This window comes from Tachysurus fulvidraco, chromosome 10 (assembly GCF_022655615.1).
Source record: "Tachysurus fulvidraco isolate hzauxx_2018 chromosome 10, HZAU_PFXX_2.0, whole genome shotgun sequence".
NCBI lineage: Eukaryota > Metazoa > Chordata > Actinopteri > Siluriformes > Bagridae > Tachysurus > Tachysurus fulvidraco.
In genome coordinates, this window is record NC_062527.1 from 17091511 (window position 1) to 17118135 (window position 26625).

The following is a 26625-nucleotide window of genomic DNA, read 5'->3' on the forward strand; positions in this document are numbered from 1 at the left end:
ATAATAATCATCAGTTATTTATTTACTTTTTTTATTGACTGCTTTATTGTGGTCACAGTGGTGGTGGTCGTGAAGCAGGAATCCTGGGTGTGAGGTGGGAAAACAACCTGGATGGAAAGCACAGTTCTAGGTGTAGTGGTGATTTAGAGAGACCAGATCAATGTCCATCATGATGGGAGGAAACTGCAGAATCAATAAGACACCAACATGGACACAGGAAGAACCTTGCAAAGTAACTCTGCACCAGCGGTGTCCAATCTTATCCACAAAGGGCCGGTGTGGGTGCAGGTTTTCATTCCAACCAAGCAGAACCCGCACCTGATTCCACCCGTTTAATCAGTTGTTCTTGGCTTTTAGTAGACTCTGGTGTGGCTTCTGCTTGGTTGGAACGAAAACCTTCACCCACACCGGCCCTTTCCGGAAAAGACCGAACACCGCTGGTCTACACAGACAGGAACCCGAGATCTGGATCAAACCTGTAAGGTTTGGAGGAGCTGTAAGGCGACACAACCACCCACTGCACCTATGTGTCACATAATGTAATGTAATTTCATTTATTGTGATTCTTTATGGACAAGTCTTCGTATTCAATGATGTCAGTCATGATACAGTTTTTTTAGTCTGTTTATATCTGTAACAATATATTGTTCTCTGTATTTAGGAGGAAAGACAATACAATACTATTGTATATATTTGTTTTGTCCTTTGTTCATATCTGGGGTAAAAACAGCATAATAAAAAAAAGAAAACAGGAATGCAGAAACAGTTGCAATCTGTTAAGACAATAAAACTTAAGAAACTTTAAAGAAAGAAAGACAGAACCCAGAAATCAAAACAAATAAGAAGCAGAAGTCAGACGTCAAAACTGTAAATTTACTTATCAAAAAAAAAAATGTTCTTTTAAGAATTTCAGTCACACAACAAAATGTACATCGGTATTTGGTACATCTTTATTACAGGAAAGTTAAAGCTCTGGACACAGCCGTCTCAGGTCCTCGATATCAACACAAACTCAACCCTGAAGAAGTTCATCTCGGTGTTTATGAAGCTGTTACGGATCTCAGGGTGTGATTTTTATCACAGGCTGTATAAGGATCTAAAAACAGATCCAGGTCACGTTCATTTGAGAGAAATGACTTTATTTGTGGTGCTGATTCACTCTCACTCATTTTCTACCGCTTTATCCGAACTACCTCGGGTCACGGGGAGCCTGTGCCTATCTCAGGCGTCATCGGGCATCGAGGCGGTGCTGATTCATTTGATCAAATTTGTTTGTCATCTTTTTTTTTCTTCCACCAGCACGATAAATAATATAAACACGTTTAAAAAGGATTTAATTCGTATTCTTTATAAACCTGTTCCTAATTAGATATGAATATATTTAGCAATATGCAAATCTGTGAATTAATTATAAATCGTACTGAAATCTGACAAATGAAAACGCTGCTTAAAAAAAAAGTGATTACCAGATGATCGATGTTAGTGTAAACCTACTTAGTAAAATATATGTGATGGCCTTTGTATAAAGGTCAAGTATCAGAAAGTGCGTGTTGCTACATTGGGATCCTCGGATCACAGCTTCGTTGATTTTTCTGATTTCGGACGATTTCTACCCCAGCCGCAGCACCTGGGTGAAAACAAACAGGTGGAAATCACAAAACCTCTCATATCAGTCGCAGGTTACGAATTAATATGCTTGACTGAATACATTCTCGTTTCTATAGCAACAGCTCAACCACTGAACTCTGCATCATCTACACCTAATAAAAAAGAATAGACTGAATATCGCTGATACCTTGTTTTGTTGTGTCTGTGTTCAGCATCGAATGTCATGTTTCAGTCCATATAATTAATATGAAGCTCATATGAAAGTAGACACTCGGTACTTTAAGAATTTGTAGTGTTTTAGACGTTTTTTTTCTGGTTTTCCATGGTCTACTAGAGGGCAAATTATTCACAGAAAGGTGTTAAGAAATGTAAAAAAATTGAAGTGCATTTTTTTTTCTTCTCTCTGTGACACCAAGTGCTTTCTACAAACACTTAAATTCTGTGTAAGGTTATCAACAGCGTTAAAAACACTGATTGAAAATATCCCACAAGTCAATTTCCTTTCCTTATTCTTCGCTCATCATTTTCTGATATACTACAGTAACATACCTGTAACCAAAGCAGAATCTCTGTTTAGATTGTAATTGAAGGGATTCTTCATGCAAAAAAATGCTAATAACAACGATCTAACCTAGTGGAACTCGACTCTCCTGATCTTTACTGACGTTTCCTTCCCTTGATATTTTTGTGTGAAGTTTAAATTGGAGTTTAATTGGAGGGTCGATATGGATGTAGGTTTGGTAGATCTCTTTGGTAGACAGATTTCTGTTCTTCTACAGGTAATAATTACAGCTGAAGAAGCTACACCTCAGGCTGACCGTGCAGCCTTGTAGCAAGCAGAGACATACCAGTTTAGACTCTGTACTTGTGAGAGGGCCTCGGGGAGGGGAATGCCTCGTGTCTCTGGCATCAGAATACTCAGCAGCCCGGCGATGAGTGTCAGTATTCCCATCAGAATGTAGGGCAGAGTCTGGTCGTAATAACCTGCAAAAAAAAAAGAAAAAGAAATGAAAAAAAAATCATTTTCCAGATGTATTTAGCTTTATTTGGTTTTTGAGGCAAAACGACAAATTTGGAGATCTAAAGGAGATCATAGGGATTTAAAAAAATGGCAGAGATTCTGCTAACACACACACACACACACACACACACACACACTGAGACAACATAATAACGGTCTGTACTCTTTAAACACTCTCATTAGCTACATGGACGTTAGAATCCCATCTAATTGTACAAACATTGTCACAAAGCAGGTTTACAGAAAGCCAGATGTAGATTTAGATCCGTAAAGTACAAAGGGCCATAGAGACAAAGTAAAGTCTTCTGGGTGACACCAGTAGTGTATAAGACAACGTACACCTGTATAATAAATAGGCAAATTGTGAATAAGAATAAGAGATGAGCACAGGACCATCTATGTTTTCACAGCAGTGGTTCTTGTGTACATCTATAATACCCAGGTAAGGTTAAGCACTGAAGCAATGGGTGAGTGTTTGTGCAAGAACAAATAAGGTGTCCAGGTACAAAGGAATGATGGATGAATCGTGGCGGACAGGAGGGAGACAGGAGCCACGGCAGCAGTACCTTCACAACCAGCTTCGTGAGGAGCTTCACCAAGGAGGAGCTTCTCAAATCAGCTGAACTCTTCACTCAACTTCTCCTATGGGAGTTTTAAATGAAACGTATTGATCGAAGGAATATTGTTGGAAGAATATAAGGTTAATGATGGAGAATGATGTGCTGAAACACATGCATACAAATATTATATTTGTTGGATAGTTTTGCAGGGGTAAAACTACCCAAGGCCTTTGTTGTGTAACCAACTAAGGGGCTTTTGCAAATCTACACATTAAACTACTGTAAAGCAGACGAAAGAAAGAAAGAAAGAAAGAAAGAAAGAAAGAAAGAAAGAAAGAAAGAAAGAAAGAAAGAAAGAAAGAAAAATGGACGTTAGTAAGAAAGAAAGAAAGAAAGAAAGAAAGAAAGAAAGAAAGAAAGAAAGAAAGAAAGAAAAATGGAGTGAGGGAGAAAGAAAGAAAGAAAGAAAGAAAGAAAGAAAGAAAGAAAGAAAGAAAGAAAGAAAGAAAGAAAGAAAGAAAGAAAGAAAGAAAGAAAAATGGACGTTAGAAAGAAAGAAAGAAAGAAAGAAAGAAGAGAAAGAAGAGAAAGAAAGGATGACTGACATTAGTAAGAAAGAAAGAAAGAAAGAAAGAAAGAAAGAAAGAAAGAAAGATAGAAAGAATGATGGACGTTAGTAAGAAAGAAAGAAAGAAAGAAAGAAAGAAAGAAAGATAGATAGATAGAGAAAGAAAAATAGAAAAAGAAAAATAGAAAAAGAAAGAAAGAAAGAAAGAAAAAGAAAGAATGATGGACGTTAGTAAGAAAGAAAGAGAGAGAGAAAGAAAGAAAGAAAGAAAGAAAGAAAAGAAAAGATGACGGCCGTTAGAAAGAAAGAAAGAAAGAAAGAAAGAAAGAAAGAAAGAAAGAAAGAAAGAAAGAAAGAAAAAATGACAGACGTTAGAAAGAAAGAAAGAAAGAAAGAAAGAAAGAAAGAAAGAAAACCACTCATTTGGTATAGGCACTGGATATAATGTGACAAGATCAGGATAAAGCTCTTAGTGAAGAAGAATAAAGAAAGAAAGAAAGAAAGGAAGGAATCTACTGTAAGTCCAGATATAATAGACAGTAGTGTAGGTTGTGTGTCAGCTGCTTGGAGCTGTTACGTCTAACACGAGTGACTATTCAAATGAAAATAAATGCTATAGTTACAAACACTTTAAACAGCCAGGACATATTGAGCACACGACAACACACAGCTAGATTAACCGATGGAGATGTAAACGATCCACGCTCCTAATGCATTACCTCATGATCCCTGGACCTCACAGTAAGTGTGCTGAGTGAGAAATCTGCTTCCTTCTGTTCGAGAAAAGACGTCTCAAATAACCGCTAAGTGCCATGTGTGTCAGGTTCGCTGAAATTTTACACTTCAGTGTGTTTAAATACCAAGGAGACAGGAACCCTTCATAGTCCTGACCTACACTGAGGTGTAATTATAAACCTACTGCAGGTACAACCTGCTACGAGTGCGAACAAGGATGATGTTCAGGTGGAGGTCATGGTCAATGCCCAAATCTGGAATATCACATCTGAGGTGATTCCTTACTGAAAAACTCTTTGTCTCTTGTACTTGACTTAATCTGATCATCAGAATTTCTATTCTAATTATAATTCGATTTAGTTTAAACCAATAAGTCTTGCTTTAAGACAAAGAGCTTCCTCACTCACACACACTCACACACACTCACACACACGCACACACACGCACACACACGCACACACACACACGCACACACACGCACACACACGCACACACACGCACACACACGCACACACACGCACACACACTCACACACACTCACTCACACACACTCACACACACTCACACACACTCACACACACTCACACACACTCACACACACTCACACACACTCACACACACTTTGTATTTTTTTTATAATTTGTATAAAAAAGTTTTTATTTTAAACATTAAGCTCAGAATAATGTCTAAGCATTTTTACCCTTTTTTAACCTGATAAATAGCTAGTTATTTTCAAAGTAAACGTTTTTAAGCCGGCATTTTTTTAGTGCATTTGTTTTGACTGCCATCAGCCACAGCTTGTGACCATAGAGTTCAGTAGGGAAAGATGAGGTATTAATCATGATGAGATCACAATTGAATTTTGCTATAGTCCACGATCTAGTGAATGTTTAGAGTAACTGTGTAACATGCAGTTTAGAGTTGCTTTTATACAGTGAGCAGACCAGCAGCTCGTTTTGGACGGTTTTAGATGTATATATTTGTTGAGTTCTGCCTTATATAGCAGGTGCACAGAGAAGAGGTGACAATTTTAACCAGGATTGCAAGGTATCAGGAAAATGTCCATCTGTGGAAATGTGAGCGTGGTCAAGCACCAGTTTTTGTTCATGGCATTTGGCAGATGCCTTTCTCAAGAGCAGTAGTGTTGTAAGGGTGGGGCTTTGGGGGCTAAATCCCCTCAGGTGCCGTCAAAGGCCCCATGTCTTTTTAAGACTGAAATCATTTTACATGACAAATAAAATACAAGATTTACCAGTACAAGAAAATCTGTCTGTTCGATAGGCTTAATTGTATTAATTCCACTATATGCAGGTTTAAAACTTACATGTCAAGCTGTTAAAGAGAACAGTACCTATTCCGGTCAGCAGGTGGCACTGTTGTTAGAATACAGCTATTAAACAGTAGTTATTCTTTCTTTCATTCATTCATTCATTCATTGGAACAGTTGGTAAGGTAATAATAATGCAGTTGTTCCACCAAATTTAGTAAGTTTGTAAGTTTGTAGTTCTGATTAAATTAAAACTTTATTTAATCAAATTGAAGTTACCATCATTTTATATTAATACAATTTTGTTATTTAGTGATGTCATTTTTACACGAGTTATAGTCTCAGGAAGCTAAGCCCCTCATCCGTTCCAACCCCAGCAATGCTCCTGATCTAGACAGACTTACATTTATTGATTTTATACAACCAAGCAGCTGAGGGTTAAGAGCCTTGCTCAAGGGCCTAGGAGTAACAGCTTATTCTGAGATGTGAAATCATAACATTCTGATTAGTAGGTTTTGTTTTGTGCTTTAGTGAGCATTGGCAAGGATAAAGAGAGGAAAAATTAGATGCCTGGAGAAAGAGCTAAGCAACACAGAGCTCTGAAAAAGGGTCCAAATCACTAAAAAGGAAACTGTATAAGTTTTCCTAAGCCTGCTTCACCGACTGCTTCCCGACACAACCCAGAAAAGTGTCACACCACACCATCCAAATCCAACAGCACCTCAAAAACCACACAAAAGACCTGAAATAAGGCCAAAGAACACATTGGACGATCTGCACGTATTTCTGATATATATTATACAATAGAAACGGCTCTGTACAAACTCTCCTCACTTACACTTTGCCTTTGTTTGTTGGAAATGAGATTAGACTCAAATTATTTGCTATAAAACAAGATCAAAGATGTTCTCTGATTAGTTTACGCCAGCCCAGTTTAGTATAAAAACATAACCAAATCATTTCTGTCCTCTGCTCCTCCCCTGAACATGTTGCTGTATTATACCTGCTTGTTGTAGTTCCCCTTTCTGACCACTAGGACTAATAATAACGTTACAGACCAACACTGTTTAACTTATGGGACTTGTCCAGTCAGTATAAGCAAATGAATTATTTCATCACCGCAAGTCTGTTATAAAATTTCTAATACAAATAAAATAAAAATAAAATAATACAAATTTTAGATGCTTATGAACAAGAACCTGTGGCAGAGAGCAGGAATGAAGAGAGAAACATCTGTCCATCCATCCATCTATCTATCTATCCATCTATCTATCTATCTATCTATCTATCTATCTATCTATCTATCTATCTATCTATCTATCTATCTATCTATCTACCCATCACTACTCACTGAAGTAGGGGAAAAACGGAGAGATGGTGCTGCCGATCTTGGAGCACATGCTGCAGATTCCCATCCCCATCCCACGCACCACCGTGGGGACCTGCTCCGCCGTGGAGATGTAGAGGACAGCAAAAGCTGCCGTGACTCCGAGCTTCCCCACCATGGCCAAGACCACCGTCACGCTGCCATAATCTAGAGTAACAAGAAACATTCGGTCAACTAAGTAAATAAAAGTCACACAAATATATACAATACAGTTCACAAATCATGTACTCTACATACTCTAGTAATCTGCCACGACCACTAGGAAACGTTTGTGCCTCAGGATTTAGACTTATTAGACATTTATTTTATTATTAATGTCTAATTAATCTATGAAATATTTCTATATTCTTTATTCTAATCTATAATCTATGGAATATTTCTATCCATTACCTCTATAAAAACTTAAAAATTAAATCCCAATCTTTATTTGACCAAAATCTTTCTTTTAAAACCTGAGATAATAGAACTAGTGTTTCCTAGTGTTTAGGAAATAAAGAATACATTTCTAAAATTGTTTTCCTTGTCTTCTTTTCTCAGATTACTAGCTCAACGGCGATGGCAAGTTTGACAACCTAGAATAAAGGTTTTATAAATTAGATGCACAATATTACCAATGACATGAACTGAGAGGATAAGAAGCATTGTGCTTGTCACATATACATTACAGAACAGTGAAATTCTCTCTTCACATATCCCAACTGGAGAGGGTGGAGTCTGAGCGCAGAGTCAGTGAGGTCAATGATACAGCACGCCTAAAGCAGAGAGAGTTAAGGGCCTTGCTTAAGAGCCCAACAGTAGCAGCTTGGCAGTGTTGGGGCTTGAACCCCAATCGTCTAATCAACAATCCAGAGCCTTAACCAGCTGAGGTACAACTGTCCCAATCTAACTATATACTGTATATGGGGGATGTGGTAGCTCAGTGGTTATGGTGTTAGACTACTGATTGGAAGGTTGAGAGCTCATATACCAGGTCCATCAATCTGCCACCACCAGGCCTCTGAGCAAGGCACTTAACCCTCATTTGCTCAGTTTTAATAAATGAGAAGTTGCTCTAGATAAAGATGTCTGCCAAATGCTGAAAAATGTAAACATGTATCTCAGTGGAACAATTTAGCATTAACATTAGGCATGTTAATAAAAGTCTCTGAACCACAACTCAAGTACAGAAACAGAGCCTTTGACAATTTGTAAAATTTCGTAATGTTACAGTAACCAGTATCAAAAGCAAATTAAGTTATTCGTAAAAAATATTCTGCAAGCTTTTGTTTCTGGCTTCTGGTGATGCTTTAAGGTTGACGGTGTCATGTTAAAGGTTCTCACCCGAAGGCACGGCCGGGATAAGCAGCAGGAAGAGGCCACCGCTCAGCAGTGGACCTGTAATGAGCACTCGTCTCGGCACCACCTTGATCAGGAGCCATGTCAGGATGTACGCCGCCACCTCTGTCAGAGCCGAGAACAGACAGTTCAGGTACGGGTCTCCGTTCATGTTAGGAGTGCTCAGACACAGGCCGAAGTAGCTGATGGTGATGGTGAACCTGGGAAAAAGAAACAACATTCATTTACATTCATTGCTAGTGTGAAATTAAAGGATATAAATAAAACAATAAAATACAATATTATAAATCTGTAAAAAAAAAAAAAAATGTCAAAATAAATCAATAGAAGCAAAAGATAAAATAAAATTAGTGAAATCTGCTTGAAAATCAACAATGAGAAATAAAAGTAAGTAGTAAAGGAAAAAATAAGCAAAAGATAAAATTAATTATTTGAAATATGTAAGGAGTTTTTTTTACTATAATTAATATAATATAAAATTTATATTTGTAAATTAGGATATTTAACATTTACTTTGGTCATTCTTTTATTTATTTTCTTTCCACACAATTATTCACTTATTTAAGTCTCATTAATTATAAAATGAGGAAAGGGGAGTCGATGATGATTTTACCACACAACACTGTTCAGCAGAGTTACACTCCTTATCTTCTGAGTTCTGATCAGGTCCATATACGAATAGGAGACAGAATTTGTAGACTTTGGACACACACACACACACACACACACACACACACACACACACACACACACACACACACACACACACACACACAGAGAGAGAGAGAGAGAGAGAACATATCATCATCCACATCTGCTCATCACGACTGAGGGTTTTAGAGATGAGCATGCAGTTCTGACCTCAGATTTAATCAGTTCTGAATCCTTAAATATATCCTCAGGAGGAGTGATACCATTTTTCCTTGCCGCTGCTCTAATGATGTCCTCTGCTTCCCGGACACGGCCTTTAGACAACAGCCAGCGTGGAGACTCTGGAATAAACCTTACGGTGGAGAAAACAAGTAACAAAAAGTTAACAAAAAGACAGTAGAGGAGAAGTGGTGAAGTCATAAAGCTTCCATAAAACTCTTTTTGCATGAAATAAACCTTTTTGTACGAAAGTCATGGACCCATAGAGAAGAGAGCTTGATTTCCTATATCTGTAATATTCTGTACTGCAGTCTGTTTAAAAATCTGCAAATCATTTCCTCGACTCCACAAAAAACCTGAACTCTATAAAACCCACTATGCAAATAAATAAATAAATAAACAAACAAATAAATAAATAGATGATTCATTGAAAAGTAATCGACAAATAATGAATTAATAGATCAATTAAGAAAATATACAAATGAATGGAAATTACAAATAAAGACAAGCTTATAAACTGAGAATTGTGTATGTAATTAATCACAACTTTTTTTTTCCTCAAATGTTTCTAACTTTTTAAAGGTGAGATGCACTATGTTTGAAAGCCAAATGTTGACATTTGAAATCACCAAAACAAACACACAACAAACCCAAATAGGTGTCACCCCTGTTTTTTTTAGCTCCGCCCCACACATACATACGTAACCCAGGCAAATATTATGTAACGGCAGGTATCCGCCATGTCAATGTTTCAATCGCTTTCGGCTAATGTCAGACATGCGCGCTGAACACACTCTCCTATGCATATTGACAAGACACACCCCTTTCTTCTCATTGGCTACATGGTTGTTTCAGTTTTCTGAAGCATTTTTCAACATCGTGCACCCCACCTTTAATGTTCCATGATGAGAAGTGGTGCTGTTGCACTACTGTAGTCTTACCACCAGAGGGGGATGTAGAGTAGTGCAGGAAGTGACAGCGCTGTGAGTAAAATCCTCCAACTCCTCAAATAATAGGCAAATAGGGGTAAGAGAGCATAACCCACTGCATAAAACACACACACACCGAGCACAGAAAAAGCCAGACGCAAATTCTTCCCCAGGAGCTCCGAGCCTGAGAGAGAAAGAGGCAAAAAAAAAAGAGAGAGAGAGAGATACAGATTACTTGACCTTGGATTTGTCAAGAGCAGACTGACTCCCATAATACTTCTCTTTTTTAAGGATTTTATGGGAAACTTTGTGGGTTCTAGCTTCTTAAAGGATTTTGTTCAAGGCGAAAAATGTGTGCATATTTTCTGTGAAACAAAAGAAAACTGTAGGTAATAAAAGAAAGAAGTGTTTTATTCTAATTAAATCTAGTTTAAAGATGCATATTTTATATATATATATATATATATATATATATATATATATATATATATATATATATATATATATATATATATATATATATACACACACACACATACACACACATACATAAATACCGTAAGTGGTAAAAGAAAAGGAAAGGAGTGTTTACTATAATTATTTATAGTTTAAAAAACTTCAAAAATAAATACATAATGCAGTAATAATAATAATAATAAAAAGAGTATTGTCTGTATTATGCTGTATTTATCCAATAAGCAGAAATATGCAAATAAAAGAAAATCCAGTGTAAAAAGCCAGGATTAACTATCAACCCCAGGTAAAGTACAAGCCGTGTGAAATGTCAGATAACAAAACACGGGATTCTGTTTAGTCTGAATTTACTGTCGCCCAGCAAAATATTTCTCATGTGAAATCAAGTGAATATGAAATCAATCATTTAAAACAGCTAATGTTGATAAATTTGGCATAATTTGTACTAAAAGGACAAAACGTGTTCCTCGGTTATAAACTGCACATCCAGTTCAAATAGCCAATTGTTACACATCGTAGCCCTTATTTAGAACGTACAATGCTGTAGCTGAATGATAATGTGCACTAATGCAAAAGTTGTCTGAATTTACAGTAATCGTGTAAGTCACACCGTGTCCTAAAACACAGCACTCCTGCGTGATATCACTGAGGAACAGGATGTGACTGACTTGTAGCTGCTGTGGAATATTTAAGAAGCAAAGATTACACAACAAACGTGTCATCGAATATAGTTCGTCTAAGGGGAGGTTTAAAAAAAAAATGTAACATTTAGTGAGTGATAACATGATGGTCTCTCCACCTGCCTAGCACAAAAGCCGCCATGTAGTTGGAGTTCTGGCCGAAGCCTGTAAGACAGAAAAAAATAGCAAACATCTCCCAGTTGACTGAGACGACCTGGAGCAGACTGCACACCAGCTGAGTGGCCATGGTGGCGAACAGGACCGTCTTCCGTCCAAACCTGACAGAAGACAAAGAAATAGACCTGCTCATAAACCTGCTCTGATTGTAAACTATTTATGGTCAAAATGAATTTTAATAGAGTCTAATAGAATTTATTTCAATTCAATTTTCAATTCAATTTATTTGTATAGCGCTTTTACCAATTAACATGTCTCAAAGCAGCTTTATGTAAGTATAGAAACAGAATAAAAAATGTAAGTTACTCTTTATCTCCAACATTTAACCCTAATGTGCAAGACGGAGGTGATGGTGGCGAGGAAAAACTCCCTGAGAGGACATGAGGAAGAAAACTTGAGAGGAAACAGACTCCGACGTGAACCCATCCTCATTTTGATGACACATGACCGGAAATAATGTAAATGTAAAGTCTGTCCTTTCTACAACAGTTTGTAGTTGTGCAACCGAGAGCTCCAGAGGAACTAACTTGTCAAGTTCACCACAGACCCTATCTAAACGTCTTAAGGACTTTTCACACCATCATCCAAGCGTAGGCGTTTTTATTGGTCCTAATAAACAGATCATAAAATTAAAATATATCCTTGTTCCTTCTTGCTCCTCAACAGACAATTAAAGTAATATTTTAATACACTGCAATGCTGTTGAATTCTTACTTCTGATTGGTCAGAAAGGGGATGATTCATTTTCCGTCAGTTGTCTGAGAGCAGGTTTTGCAGTATTACACTGACGGTTCGTTCAGCCGCTGGAATGGAAATCGACCCATGGGACATTTTCAAATAGTATAAAATAATGAATTGTTATGTGGCCGCAAGTCTGACATAAAATGAATCAGGATTTTGTTCCCTTTCATTGTGAGAACACATCACAAACAAGCAGACAGCAGAGATGGGTTCTAATTTGAAGATAGGAAATGTTGGTGTGAAAATGAGTGCAACTTTTCTACGAATACTTTGCAAAAATTAAATAATTTAATCACCGAGTGTTTACTTTCATATGAGTCATTAAACACCACTGTGGACTGAGACTTAACAAAGACACTCAGAGCTGAACATAACAGAAGAGAAGCAATTTTATTTATTTTTTGGTGTCTGGAAATAAAATGATAATAACACAATGGCAGAAGGATAGAATTGTTATTCAAGCTCAAGGTCAGTACATAAAACAATGTGTCAGGTGCTCAGCAAATGTGTCAGACGTGAATAAAGCAAAGCAAGAGCAACATGAGAAAAACAGAAACCAGGAAGATATTTACAACTGGTAACAATGACCCAAGGAACAGACTCTTCACTACATGTTCAGTGTGTGTGTGTGTGTGTGTGTGTGTATGGTGAGGAATGTAGTCCATGGCAGCCATGTCTGTAGGCTGTAGTATTTGCTGGGAAATGGAGTTTAGAGTTGGCAATGATGTGACGCAAACAGTTTATTTTAAAACACTTGTTCTAATAATTTATTGTTTCTCTAGTGTAAACAGTACACATGAACAAATTCAATTGAATTCAATTCAATCCAATTTTATTGTATAGTATTTACGTTTGGACATGTTCTAGTGTGGAATTCGGCATGGGTCTGGAGGGTATTATATTGGCGTCTGCCATAACTGTAACTGATAGAAGTAGGAATAATATCATTTAACTAATAACTTCAGGATGTACTGTGATTGGAAATCAATCGACAGGCGGCTTCACAAAGTTTCTGAGGCGGCACACCGTCCTGTCGTCATTAATGAACCATCCTTAACCAAACAATCCCTTAATCTCCATCCACTGCATCAATGCATGTGTGATTACCATAAACATTCATTTCAACCTGTGGACTTCAAAGTTAATTATAAGGCAGGCCGAATGGTTATTAAGTTCTGTCATGGAGCATAAAATGTGTTTAATGTGTAAACAGAAAAATTAGGGTTAATCCAGTTAATACTGGAAATCCAGTACTCATATTAAAGTTTTAAGTGAAGTGAATATTTGACTAGGGATGTTGTTGATGAGGCATTTCTGGTTATAACACATCAGTGAAACTTCACAAATGGGACAAGCAATGTTTTTAGCCCACTTTAAACCACTTCCTGTGTCTTGGTAAAAGCATTACTGTCATATCTGCTAGTAATAATTCACCACCATGCCAATGGATGGCAACTCCATCCACTCTGGTTAAAGATCTGTGGTTAACACAAACTTGAGTTATGTTCGAGTTATTGTAGGACAAAAATACCTCAGTAATACCCCACAGGTTTAGTAATACTAAACAGGACTACAGATGTTGTCAGGGACGTTAAACACCATCATGGCAAACAGGAAGCTTATCTACCACACCCTCCTTGTTGTATTTATACTAATAATGCGCTAGTGTATACTTCCATTTCATAATTTTCATTCATTCAGCTTCATCCACAAATAGAGCACAGGGGATCCTTATTAGAGAACATGTTTTTCAAAGATTGAAAGCATTAAAGCTTAGTGCTGGTGATGCTGAAATCGTGCGACTGTGGTTTGTTTTTAGCGTTTTACTTACCGCAGGCTTCAAAACTCATAACAGTTGTTTTTCATGGTCAAACTGTACAAGAATCACAGAACTGATTTTCTGTGATAATCCAAAAGTCAGTGCTATAATACAATTGGCTTTTGGTCAAGGAAACCAGATTGATGTTATTTTCCAGGTTGGCCTACAAAAATATATCATCGCTGCAGCACTGTATTATTCTGCGTTTGAAGTCAGATCTTAGGATTGTTTTAGTAGGGGATAAAAACATGGCCACCTCCGTGTCCTCCATTCTTTTGCTAACCACAATCTAGTGAGCTAACTGTACTGAATGATGCATATTTACCTCCTTAATACAGCGATCTGAAGAGTCTCTCTTATAGATTTAAAAAGCAAATATGTCCGTATGTTGATTGATCTGAATCAAATTTTAGTGTACATACATACATAATAGCTCATTTGTAAAAAAAAAAAAAACAAACAAACATAGGGGCGTTGACATTTACTGCTGAGGTTAATTTGTTGCCAAACCATGGCAGTAAATGTTAACTCATTGTCTGTGTAAGCTATAAGCCTTTGATCCATGTCTGCTATTATCACGTTTGAGTTTAGACTAGTGTAGATTTAGCGTAGTGTGAATTCTCAGTAAATTCTGTATGTTAGAAATACAACCTTACAAAAGTGTTGATTACTTATCTGTGTTTGAACTGTACCTGTCAGACAGCTCTCCGGATATGAACGACCCACTCAGCACTCCCACAAAAAAGATAGACAGCGTGAAGGGAACCTTCCAGGCATCTCCGCAAACCAGATTCCACTGTGAGGACAAACACAGTCACACAACATCAGTTTTAAGTCAAATCGTATTCAAATAATATTATTCAGGAAATAATGACACATTTGCCTTTATCTAATTCCCACAATTTAGCGATTTTACAATAAAATATAGACCGAACATTACAAAGAATGAGATCCCAACGAATACAAATATTTTACTGACTTTATCTAATGTTTTTCATTTTGAGAACTAGGCTTATTTCTCAGTAACCGAGTTCTATTACAAGACATTTTCACTAAGTTCAACCTTGAAATTGTTTTCTGATAGCGGATAATTTTGCTAATAGAAGACGTTTTCAAGAAAATCAGCTTTGCACATGTAATTAACTAGGCAGCTATAAAACATGAGCTTAAACTAGCAAACATGATATAGAAAACAAGGTTGTTTTTACAAACAACGTGAGGGCAAAATGACATCAGAAATGAGTCAAAACCCTTTGGAACGTCAACATTTCACTCAGACATGTTGCTAAATTACTAAAAAAAATGCTCAGTATGGCTAAAATTACACTGTAGTTACAATTAGCACTCAGCTCACCCACAATCCAAATCTCATTGGTTATACCATTTTAAAGAAATATCTACTGAAAGAGTGCGAAAGTTTGACTTACAGTACGATGATATGAACACTAAAACCGAGACCCGTTGATATTCCTGATCTTTTGGTCAACACCAATAAACAGTTTCTTAGACAGTAAGCTAAGTTTATTCTATTCGGTCACATGTCCATGTTTATGGGAGTCAATGCAATATGCCAAATAGTGATCAAACCTTTATAACGTAGTGCACAAATACATTAATTACAAAAGTTTGGTTTATGTAATGGGATTCTCTGCAGGGAAGTGCTTCTGACTTCTTGATGTAAGCAATAAAGCATCTATAGGATTGCTATATAGCATTTAAAATAACAACAATGCTAAATCACGTTAAAAAAAGAAAGTGAAAGGGAAATAAAAAGGAAATACACTTTCCTACAGTTGTGGTTTCCTGTTGTTGTACATGCTTTTCTGTCACCATTTTTTTCTCTTGTAAACAGTAGTAACTAAGATGAGGACAGGTGCATACATGCTGCTTAGGTTGGGATGTTTGTAAAATTTGTCTCTATGATACTGTAAATTTGCATGTCTAAATGGCATGTATGGAGAGACAACAAAGGAGAGAAAATGAGGAAAAGTGCAGAGGTGCAGCAACGGAAGTCTGTCACAACAACAGGCCTTTGTGCAAGCTTAACAACTTGGCACTCTCCCAACTCTGCTTCTCAGAACTATCATTGCAGCCAGTCTACAGAGTTTCACAAATACATTTTAAAACAGTAATGGCAACAGATAAATACAGCAACTGAAGTTGAATGCTTGTTAAACTTTTATTGACTTCTCGCTTGTAATTATTGGCTTAAAGCAGGTGCTAGAGATCTGCCTAAAAAAATAGACTGGCATAGATCCTGGTGTGTTTGTACAAGCAAGGAAGCAGGATTTTAATCATCAAGGAGTTAATACTTGCATGCTTGCACAAATGATATGTGGGGGAAAGTGTCTTCCTCTAGATTTTGTAGTGCACCTGTGAGTGTGATCATTCAGCTTGATGAGCATTAGTGAGATCAGACACTGGTGCTGAAAGAATGAGGAGTTGAATGTACACACACACACACACACACACACACGTGTTCAATGGGCTTGAGACAGTGTCAGGATTCAGGAGTTAATATACTCCAACTTTGGCAAACCATGTCTACATGGAGCTCGCTTTGTGCATTGTCATGCTGTAACAGGTCTTAGCCTCATAGTTCCAGTAAAGAGAAAGACTTTCTACACAACTCTTTGCTTCCAAATTTGTGGCAACCTTTTTGTGACAAGAGTCAAGATATGTCCTGTATTTTGATTAAAAACAATATTAAGATTTTACAATATTCATTACTATACAAAATTTTTGGCACCTTTCTAAAACAGCCGAATAAAATAAACATGGCGCAACTGGTTAAGGCTCTGGGTTGTTGATCGGAGGATCAGGGTTCAAGGCCCAGCACAGCCAAGCTGCCACTGACCATTTGGTTGATAACAACTGTAACAATACCAAGCCAAGGTGTACACGACCATGATTAACATTCAAAGACATCCGGCTAGACAACAATATGTATCCCAGCCATTTTGGGAGACACTCAGTTCTTACGATCAATACACATTCAAAGCGGAACCTGGTTTAAACTACAAACAGTATAAAATGCTTGAGCATGATTTGTCCAGGGTTCTTACTGACTCAGATGAACCCAAAGTAATTCATGTATTTTGTCCCTGCTATGTTGGAATAAGCTTCTTGTTCTTTATTAAGATCTTCACCCTCATTTTTAAAAAAATTTTTTAATTTTTTTTTTAAATTTGTTTTTAAATTGGCGAGCCAGCCAGGAGGGATTTCCCAAAACAAAAAAAAGCGGGGAAAGGTAAGAAAAGCAGATTTTTCTTCTTTTACACTGTTTTATTGTTTGTGAGTATTTGTGAGTGTTATTGTTTGTGAGTGTTATTGTTTGTTACTGTACTTGAATTCGCAGCCAGACAGAGTGTGGCTGTGTTCAAACTAATGAGACCTTTGAGTTCAAAAGCCAGATGTATTGTGGCTGATTTGTTTATTTGCGTCTGAAGTACTGGAGCTCTGAATAAATAGACTAACTGTTAACTAGAGAGTCTATAGTCACAGAAAATATGTATAAGATTTAAGAAATGTTTTGAGTTTGTAAAAATGGAACAGCTGATTTTTAAGTACATCGCTAAGCATAGTTCTCAGGGAATGTTTGATGGAATAGAGAAACCGAATGAGTGGGCTTATTCTAAGTTTGAAAATGATCCTAAAATGCCCAAGAACAAAAAAGGAAAAATTTATATATAAACAACCATTCTTAATAAAATTACTTTTTTAATCATTAAAATGGGTGTTGACCTTTGAAAAAAAATCAGGTGAAAGATTCTAAACTATAAAAGAAGTTTATAATACCATTAAGCACAATTACAACTATAAAAAATTTCCCTGGAAATCTGAACCATGAACACAGTGAGAAGGATGGGGAAGGAGGGAAATGAACTCAAAGCCTTCATAGTTCTGCTGATTCTTATGGTTGTCAAATTTCAAACTAAACTCCACTTTCATAACAGCTAAGATGTGTTGCAATGATGCCCTTGCTGGTAGCATCTCACAAAATACAGCCCATGAACTTTATAGAGCGTGTTTAGAACTACAACAGAATTTGGGTGTTGTGGTTAAATCAGGCCACAATCAAACTTTTTGGTCATGCAGATTCTTTAGGTCCTGAAAGTGTGCACATATTTAATGCAGGGCTTTTTAAACTGATCAACACAAATGTTTTTTTTTTAAAAAGAGTAGAAAGCAACAATTCAAATATTAAAAATTACAAGTATGTACCAGATATTGTGTCATATTTTTTTTGAAGAAGATAGCTTTTTAGAACTGGACTTTTCACACACAAAAAAATAAATCTAATTACACACTAGGGATTTTTCCCGTGTGAGATTCAACACATTACATGATATATCAAGTACCTATATTTCACAATATATTCAATGAGTTATAAAATAAATTTTATTTTTAAAAATAATTATTAATTAGATTAAAAGATCATTCAATTCAATTTATTTGTATAGCGCTTTTAACAATCTTCCATTGTCTCAAAGCAGCTTTACAGAAGTATGGAAACAGAAGAGAGGAAAAAAAGGAAACACATATATAATAATAATAAAAAGAAGAAAAAATACAAATAAAAATAAATAAGTGAATATATACAATTGAAGTTTAATATTAATTTAAAAACAAGATTAACTTAAATTTAAAATACTATATATCTATTCCTATCCCCAATGAGCAAACCGGAGGTGATGGTGGCAAGGAAGACCTCCCTGAGATGATATGAGGAAGAAACCTTGAGAGGAACCAGGCTCAGAAGGGAACCCATCCTAATGACATGTAAATAATGTCCTTTCTACAACAGTTTATAATAGTGCAACCAAGAGCTCCTGAGGAACTAATGGGTCATCGCAGACTCCGAGCTCAGCACAGACCCAATAGCTCAGCACAGACCTGATTAGGATTACAATTATTTTAAATAATTATTATTATACTGATAATAATTACTAACAATTACTGACATTAATTTTACAAGTAATATCATTAAATGAGTCATATTATTATTGCTATTAGTAGTAGTAGGAGGAGGAGGAGGAGGAGGAGAGGAGGAGAGGAGGAGGAGAAGGAATAATAGTAATAGAAAGTCATAAATCATTGAACATAATATATATAAAGTGTTGATCAATATTAATCCATCCCTCAATATCCATCCCTCAATATTCATATATCAATATCCATCCCTACATGAATCCATTTTCTGTATCACTTTTTTTTTTTACTGCTCTTGGGAATCCGTGAGACTACTGTATAATCTCAGGGAATTCTGGGAAGCCACTGTTAACTTTGGCGTGCTCATTACGGATTAATAACGTTTTTAAAATGATAATAATAATAATAATAATAAGAAGAAGAAGAAGAAGAAGAAGAAGAATATTCTTTATTTATATATTCCTGAACAGTTGCTGTATACTGCCACTGACCTCACACACCATTTCACACACACCAGTATCACATGTGTTTGGGCTAGGGAGGAAAACTGGAGTACCCAGAGGAAACACCTGAAACACTTGAAATATATGTGCACTCCTCACACAAGGTGGAGGCAAGAATCAACCCCAGAGGCGTGAGGCAAAAACAGGTTAAACACACTTAAAAAAAAATTAAAAATAAAAGCATCTGGTTATGTTTTAATAATCGTTTTTGATTCGAAGAGTTAAAATGATATCCATAGGAAATAAAAATCAGTGATAATGTATAATATACATAGTGCCTGATATTTAGAAAAAGATATTAAGTATTTAAAGAGCATCTAAATATTCTGGATATGTTTTCATAATAATTTAGTCCTAGGTTTGAAAGGGTAAAAAATAATGTATTTAAAATGATATCCACAAAATTGCAGGAAAATGCTTTATATACAATTTATACGATATATACTTTATATACGATTTTATATCATGTGTAATTATATCATATGTATATACACTCCAATAATAAAATAAATAAGTAGTAAAAAAAAAAATAACCAGTGCTTATTACCTCAGTCACTATAGTGTCGTGGTAGCGCTCGGTGCTGTACTCCCAGCCGCTCGCGCACGGCTCGGTGATGTTGTTCACGCTCTGCACGCAGCCGCTGGTGGTGTCGCGCGCACCTCCGGTGTTAACCTGCGCCTGGCTCGTGTTCACGTGCGGTGACCTGCAGTGGAATTCCGGCGTGTCGGCGAGAAACACCATGGCCATCCCGGTATATCCGTTTGGCACAATGCTGAGGCTGAGCAGGAGGAAGGTGGTGAGCTGAAACGGTCCCCATTCCCCCAGGAACGCAGTGACTTCCTCATAGTCCAGAGACGCCATGAGTGCTGCAGAGTAAAGGTAAACAGGGCTGTATTATTAAAGAGTAACCTGCACACAGCTGGGCTTATTAATAACCACCACCAGCAACAACATTCAAATAGAACATCTTACACAAACACTTATTATATTATACAAACGGCCTTGACTTTAATCTATCGGTTTGTCTCCTGAACTGTTCGGTTTTCTTACAGAATATTTTATTTTCTCATTAATTTCTCATTAAATTAATCCCAGTGACCTGATGCATAAGACACCTTGCCACGAATATACCTTTTATTATATAGGGCTTTTATATAGAACCGTGTAGAAATGTTTGTTAGGCCTACTGAAATTACATAAAGATGCACTGAATTAAATTCTATTTGGAGAAAAAAATCGTCACTTACCGTCATTAATAAGAAAGTGCGCGTGAACTTCCGTAGTGGCTACATTTTAACTGAACCGGGGGACCGGCAGCTTGTCACACCAGCCCCTTTGGTGGTTACCGTAAATCACCGTGTGCACGCGCACAAACGCACGCACGCACACAAATTTCTAATAATATCTAGCTATCAGCATTTATTGCAGCCAATATGCTATCTGGTAATTCACATATTATACATTACTGTAAATATTAGGATAAAAAATATTTTTCCCATCGAAAATAAAAGATGTTACTGTTAATTAATAAAAACGTGTCAGCTTCCACAGTGTACCAAGAGAATTGTGCTCAGTGGTTACCGTAAAGCTCTGTATAAACGCACAAATATTTTCTATTAGCATTATTATTATTATTATAAAATGTCGTAGAAAGGACATTTAATATTCTGTCCAGTGTCACCCAAAAGAGGATGGGTTCCCTTCTGATTCTGGTTCCTCACAAGGATTTTTCCTTATGTTCTCTCAGGGAGTTTTTCCTTGCCGCCGTCGCCTCCAGCTTGCTCAACAGGGATATGGATATATTGTATTTTAAATTAATATTCTTTAAATTAATTTTAAACTTTAATTGTATACATTATTATTTATTTTTATTATTATTATTATTATTATTATTATTATTATTATTATTATTAGATATTTATTTCTTTTTCTCTCTTATTTATTTATTTATTTATTTATTTATTATTATTATTATTATTATTATTATTATTATTATGTAATTGTAATAAAAAAATTATATACTGACATATACTCAAGATCTAACTTCCTGACTTCTTCACCTACAATTAAAATTATACCGACTCTGTATCTGTAACGCATGTTTATTGATATCATAATAGCTAACTATTAACTCAAATTCCTGACTACAATTTTAACACCAAATATGATATAAAGTGACTTCTTATGATTCCCGCTGCTGGAGGAAAGACTTTAGTGTAAAGTGTGGATATTAGAAATATACTGTGAAATACTGTATACTTTGATATACTGGAAATACAATTCAATATATTTGTAATATAAGTGTTGTAGTGTTGAAGGATTTGGAGATCTCATCTGGAGCATTAAAATATCAAAGAACTGCAATGAGCATTTACAATATTTAATTGTGCTCTCAGGTTACTTAAAATTCATGTGTTCAGAATTCAAAGAAAATGAAAAAAAGGCACAGTTAGAACATCGAGCAAACAAATTGAACACTTGAACACTTTCTTGTTTAACTTTGGCTTTCAACAAATTCCTTGATTCACCCACCGATGATGGTTTACGCATGAACTTAACAGCTTACTTTATACACAACACTAAAGGACGTGGTACATGCTGTTACACACATATTTTGTGCATATGTACATGTACAGCTTGTTTTTCTATTAAATTATCTTTTTTTTTGTCTGTGTTTGTGAATTTTGCTTTCTTGCTTTTAGTGTGTATGTGAATGGGATTATTTTTCATTACACAAATATGCACACAATATGCTTCGAAGACCCAGACTCAAAAGGGAACCCCATCCTCATTTGGGTGACACTGAAGGGTGTGATTAAACACCAGACAGTCATCCAGGGCTAGTTTCCAGGGCTATAGTCTAATTACATAATTTCCCAATTGAATTGTCAGAATCTGGCCCCTAGGCTCCTGAGTCAGTGATTCAGATTTGCTGCTGCTAGTGTGTTTTATAAGTAGTATCCTTACACATTTCTCCATTTAACAGATCCTACAGATCTGCTTTAGGAAATGTGAGAATATTGTGTACCTGTCTGAACTGCATGGCATTCTGTTTATAGCAGAAGTTATACACTCTCTCAGTTTTAGTAAGCACTATATCCTGGGCAGGTTCATGCTGGATCCAGAGCCTGTTCCAGAAACAATATGCATAAAATGAGAACATAGATGACAGGTCAGTTCATCAGGAATGTCAATGTGAGTGTTTCAAAAGAATGCATCTCAGAGCTCTTCTTTTACCTGGAGCCTCAGGCAGTCTCTCATGACTTTCACACTCTCAAATGTTACCAGAGCCAATGAACTCATGCGCAGTGTCAGGGGTGTTAGATTGGAACGGACACATCAAACAGCAATACAGCCCAATGGTAGGCACAAAAGAAGTCTGGGGTGACTGGTAAAAGCCGACAGCCAATCAGGATAGAGAGAGAAAGAGAGAGAGAGTAAAGAATAAGAAGTCAGAGTATGGAGTGACCGGTAAAAGCCATCTTTTGTTACTTCTAGTGAATGACATCTGAATTTTTCTCAGGGTGAAGTTGTTAAGCAAGATAACTTAGCATAATCAGGCGGTAACTAATGCAGGGTATTTTCAGTTTTTTTTGGGGGGGGGGGGGTATTGGGGCAAATGTTACATCTGAATCATCAGCTTGGTTGTGTGTATATTGGTTGAGCTTAAGGTTGTGGACTATCCAATTCTACTAGTATGGGATAGATAACAAAATGCACATATTAGACAATACACCGAATACACAGATAATAATACATTTGTTTGTATTACTTTTTACATAGTAGCATTTGCTTTTACTTATACTTTACATTTGTCAGTGGTTTGCGAGTATACAATTAGTCTTCTAATGTGTTAGGATGGCTTTGACTTGCTTTGTATTCAAAGGAGAAATTTAAAAGCCTTTTTATTGGACGTTTTTTGTACTTGGATACAAGAGCTTGGGTCTAAAGGAACTTTTGGAAACCTTCCCAGAGAACCAGGGTAATGATCCACAATACAGTCAGCAGAAATCACTATCAGGGACTTTGTACCTACATTTCAGCATGTAGATTTCAACCAAAATAAATAAATACATAAATTAATTCATAATTCAGTTTTAGTGTATTATCTCATTATGTACTTATGATGTAATGTTTGGAGATGAATAGCTATAACTTTATTATTATAAAGTTTGCTGAAAAAATGAATGGCCACCTCTAATGTTTTTGTTTTTTTTAATTTGCTTATCTTTTTATTGTCTTTTTTTTATACATAGAAACATGAATAAATCACAACACTACATACACACTACACAATAAAGATAAAAAGAATAGGCCTCCCTTTCTCCTTCTTTCTAAAAAGAAAAGTTCTTTAGAGAAACAAAATACATATTTTATAATTTTACATTCTCCTATTTTTGTATGCTAAAACAGGACACTAGGTAGTGTAGAATTTAGTATAGAATTGATCACATGATGCATTACAAAAAGATCTCTCATGTGAAGTGTTAAAAGCTTTTATAGCACAGCTCAGGTGATGCAGATCTGATCTGGTTTATCAGTATTGTAAAACGACTATTATATGGCAGATGCCCTAATCCAAAGCGACTAACATTTATCTCTATATAAAGCATCCATCATGTGCAGAGACACCTTTGACCTTTTTAATTTTTTACTGAACAAGATAATCACACTCATTCTATTACAACCTGAAGGACAATTCATATCTAATCTGAATGTGGTAGAATACTGGTTAAGGCGTTGGACTACTGATCGGAAGGTCATGACTTTGACTCCCAGGTCCACCAAGCTGTGGTAGAATAGTGGTTAAGGCGTTGGACTAAGATAAGATAAGATATTCCTTTATTTGTCCCACAATGGGGAAATTTCTCTGTTACAGCAGAAAAAAATATATATATAAAAAGGAGGTCATGAGTTTGACTCCCAGGTCCACCAAGCTGTGGTAGAATAGTGGTTAAGGCGTTGGTCTACTGATCGGAAGGTCATGAGTTTGACTCCCAGAGCTACCAAGCTGCAACTGCTGGGCTCCTGAGCAAGGCTCTTAATCCTCAATTGCTCAGTTGTATAATTTGAAATAAAATGTAAAGTCACTCTGGATAAGGGTGTCTGCTAAATACCAGCAATGTAATCTGCATCTGTTTATATATTGGGTACATTTTGTAAATAAATATAGATTTTTATGTGTATATTTTGCATAGTTTTGTAAAGTGTAAATATTTGTATCAACTTTATTTCTATATATTTTATCCTTTGTCTTGTACAGCTATTTTCCAAGTGGGAATTAATTGTCTGTCTGTCTGTCTGTCTGTCTGTCTGTCTGTCTGTCAGTCAAACAACTTGGCAGTGCTTTGATTTAAACTCATGATCTTCCAGTCAGTCAAAATGACTTAGCTACCCCTTTCCACTTAAATCCTTCAGGATATGCGGTTATTAAAAGAAATGAGGAGAAGATGGAGAGAATCACAGCAACGCAGACAAGGTAACACTTAACATTCTACAAACTTTCCCACAGTTTGTCTGCACAGAGGATATTTATGGTGTTTAGCAGTAAATAAATGGTGTAGCTCGGTGAAACAATGTACAGTAAAATGTCGTTAAGCAACCGTTGTGTGGGTGAGATAAACAGGCTCGGGAGATGATACGGTGCTATATTCTGTTATCAGCAAAAAAAATCAGTGGGTGTGTTCGCTTACTCAGAAACTTCCACAATTCCACTTCATACACACAACAACAACAAACACACACACATGCACACACACCTTACTTATGCACTCACATAACATTGTATAAAACTAAACCACATCAGAGTATTTATGCACTAAAAACTGCATACAGTTCCACATATGCACTTTATTCATAATAGTTATTCATACTAGTGACGTCAGTCATGCAGAATCTTTTTTTTTTTGTAATATATTTTCTATTTATCTTCTGTTTTTCTTCCACTGGTCAAATCTTCAAAAGTAATTTTATTTTCCATTACTCTATTTTACACAGCAGTTCCATTATTTTATTTTTTTTTATTTTTATTATATTATATTATTTTTTATTTTACTGTATTTTATTTGAATTCATTTAAAATCCTAATTTCCTCTATAATATTGACATAAAATAAAAAAAATAATAAAACTATATTAAATTTCCTAGAAATGTATGTTAATGTGACCAATAAAACTGGAATTTAATTTTGACTAAATATCTACAGGGTCTGAATTATTAGGCCCACTGACTACTATAGAGATAGATCTAAAAATTATTGGCACCCTTGGGGAGAAAAAAGGTTGTAACACATTTAATTAAACTATTTTATTCAAATACTGAATTAACCAGCAATTTATATTATACTGTTTTAACGGTCAACTAAATGTTTAGTAACTCTTATGTGGTCACACAGCCATGACTTTGTTTCACTGGAGCATAAGCATGAGGTTCTACAGAAGTGAAATTCAATTAGTGATATATCAGCATGATAAGATTAGAATGCCCAAAAGAAATGAGACAAAAAAATGGCATGAGATGTCCATATCCAGTGTTTGTGTAATAATGATCCATGATCCATGATCCATGATCGAATCCATCCTCTGCACCTCAGTAACTGTTTGGTTCAGCTCAGCCACCAAATTCGATCTCAGAAGACTACAGAGGGTAGTCCGGACTGCTGAGCGAATCATTGGCACAACTCTCCCCACTCTCCAAGACCTGTACTCCTCCAGAGTGAGCAAAAGAGCAAAGAAAATCACTCTGGACCCCTCACATCCAGCACACTCCCTCTTTGAACTGTTGCCATCTGGTCGGCGCTACAGAGCCCTGAGCTCCAGAACGACCAGACATAGGAACAGTTTCTTCCCTCAAGAAATCCATCTGATGAACAATTAACACCATGGAACACACGACTCCTAATATTTGCACTATGTATACCTCAATAGCACATTTCATACTTGCACTCTGTACATACATGCATACATATTGTCTGTACTGTGTACTTCAACTGCACACTTCACAATTGCACATGTGTACA

At 36.2% G+C, this 26625-nt stretch overlaps 1 protein-coding gene and 1 long non-coding RNA gene across 2 annotated transcripts; one reads left to right on the plus strand and one right to left on the minus strand.

The window, feature by feature from the left end:
- Window positions 1–852: 852 nt before the first annotated feature.
- LOC113654859 (solute carrier family 22 member 5-like) lies at window positions 853–21003 on the minus strand. The gene is made up of 11 exons (XM_027165125.2): window positions 20855–21003; window positions 20154–20473; window positions 14864–14967; window positions 11558–11712; window positions 10293–10464; window positions 9343–9484; window positions 9095–9180; window positions 8467–8681; window positions 7111–7293; window positions 2457–2592; window positions 853–1627 (listed from the first exon to the last, which is right to left on the minus strand). The coding sequence occupies exons 2-11, from the start codon at window positions 20466–20468 to the stop codon at window positions 1573–1575; spliced, it is 1563 nt and encodes a 520-aa protein (XP_027020926.1). The 5' UTR covers window positions 20469–20473; window positions 20855–21003; the 3' UTR covers window positions 853–1572.
- Window positions 20350–26261, plus strand: LOC125145665. Its single transcript, XR_007144071.1, has 3 exons — window positions 20350–20486; window positions 25026–25086; window positions 26200–26261. It is a non-coding gene; the product is annotated as an uncharacterized LOC125145665 (long non-coding RNA).
- The last annotated feature ends 364 nt before the right edge of the window (window positions 26262–26625 follow it).

Bases quoted from the DNA above. Each gene is read 5' to 3' on its own strand.
- LOC113654859 (XM_027165125.2), bottom strand. From the start codon at position 20,468: ATGGCGTCTCTGGACTATGAGGAAGTCACTGCGTTCCTGGGGGAATGG. The intron at 14,968-20,153 runs GTAATAAGCACT...TTGTCCTCACAG, and splicing joins ACGACACTATAGTGACTGAG to TGGAATCTGGTTTGCGGAGA. The intron at 7,294-8,466 runs GTGAGAACCTTT...TTGTTACTCTAG, and splicing joins TATCCCGGCCGTGCCTTCGG to ATTATGGCAGCGTGACGGTG.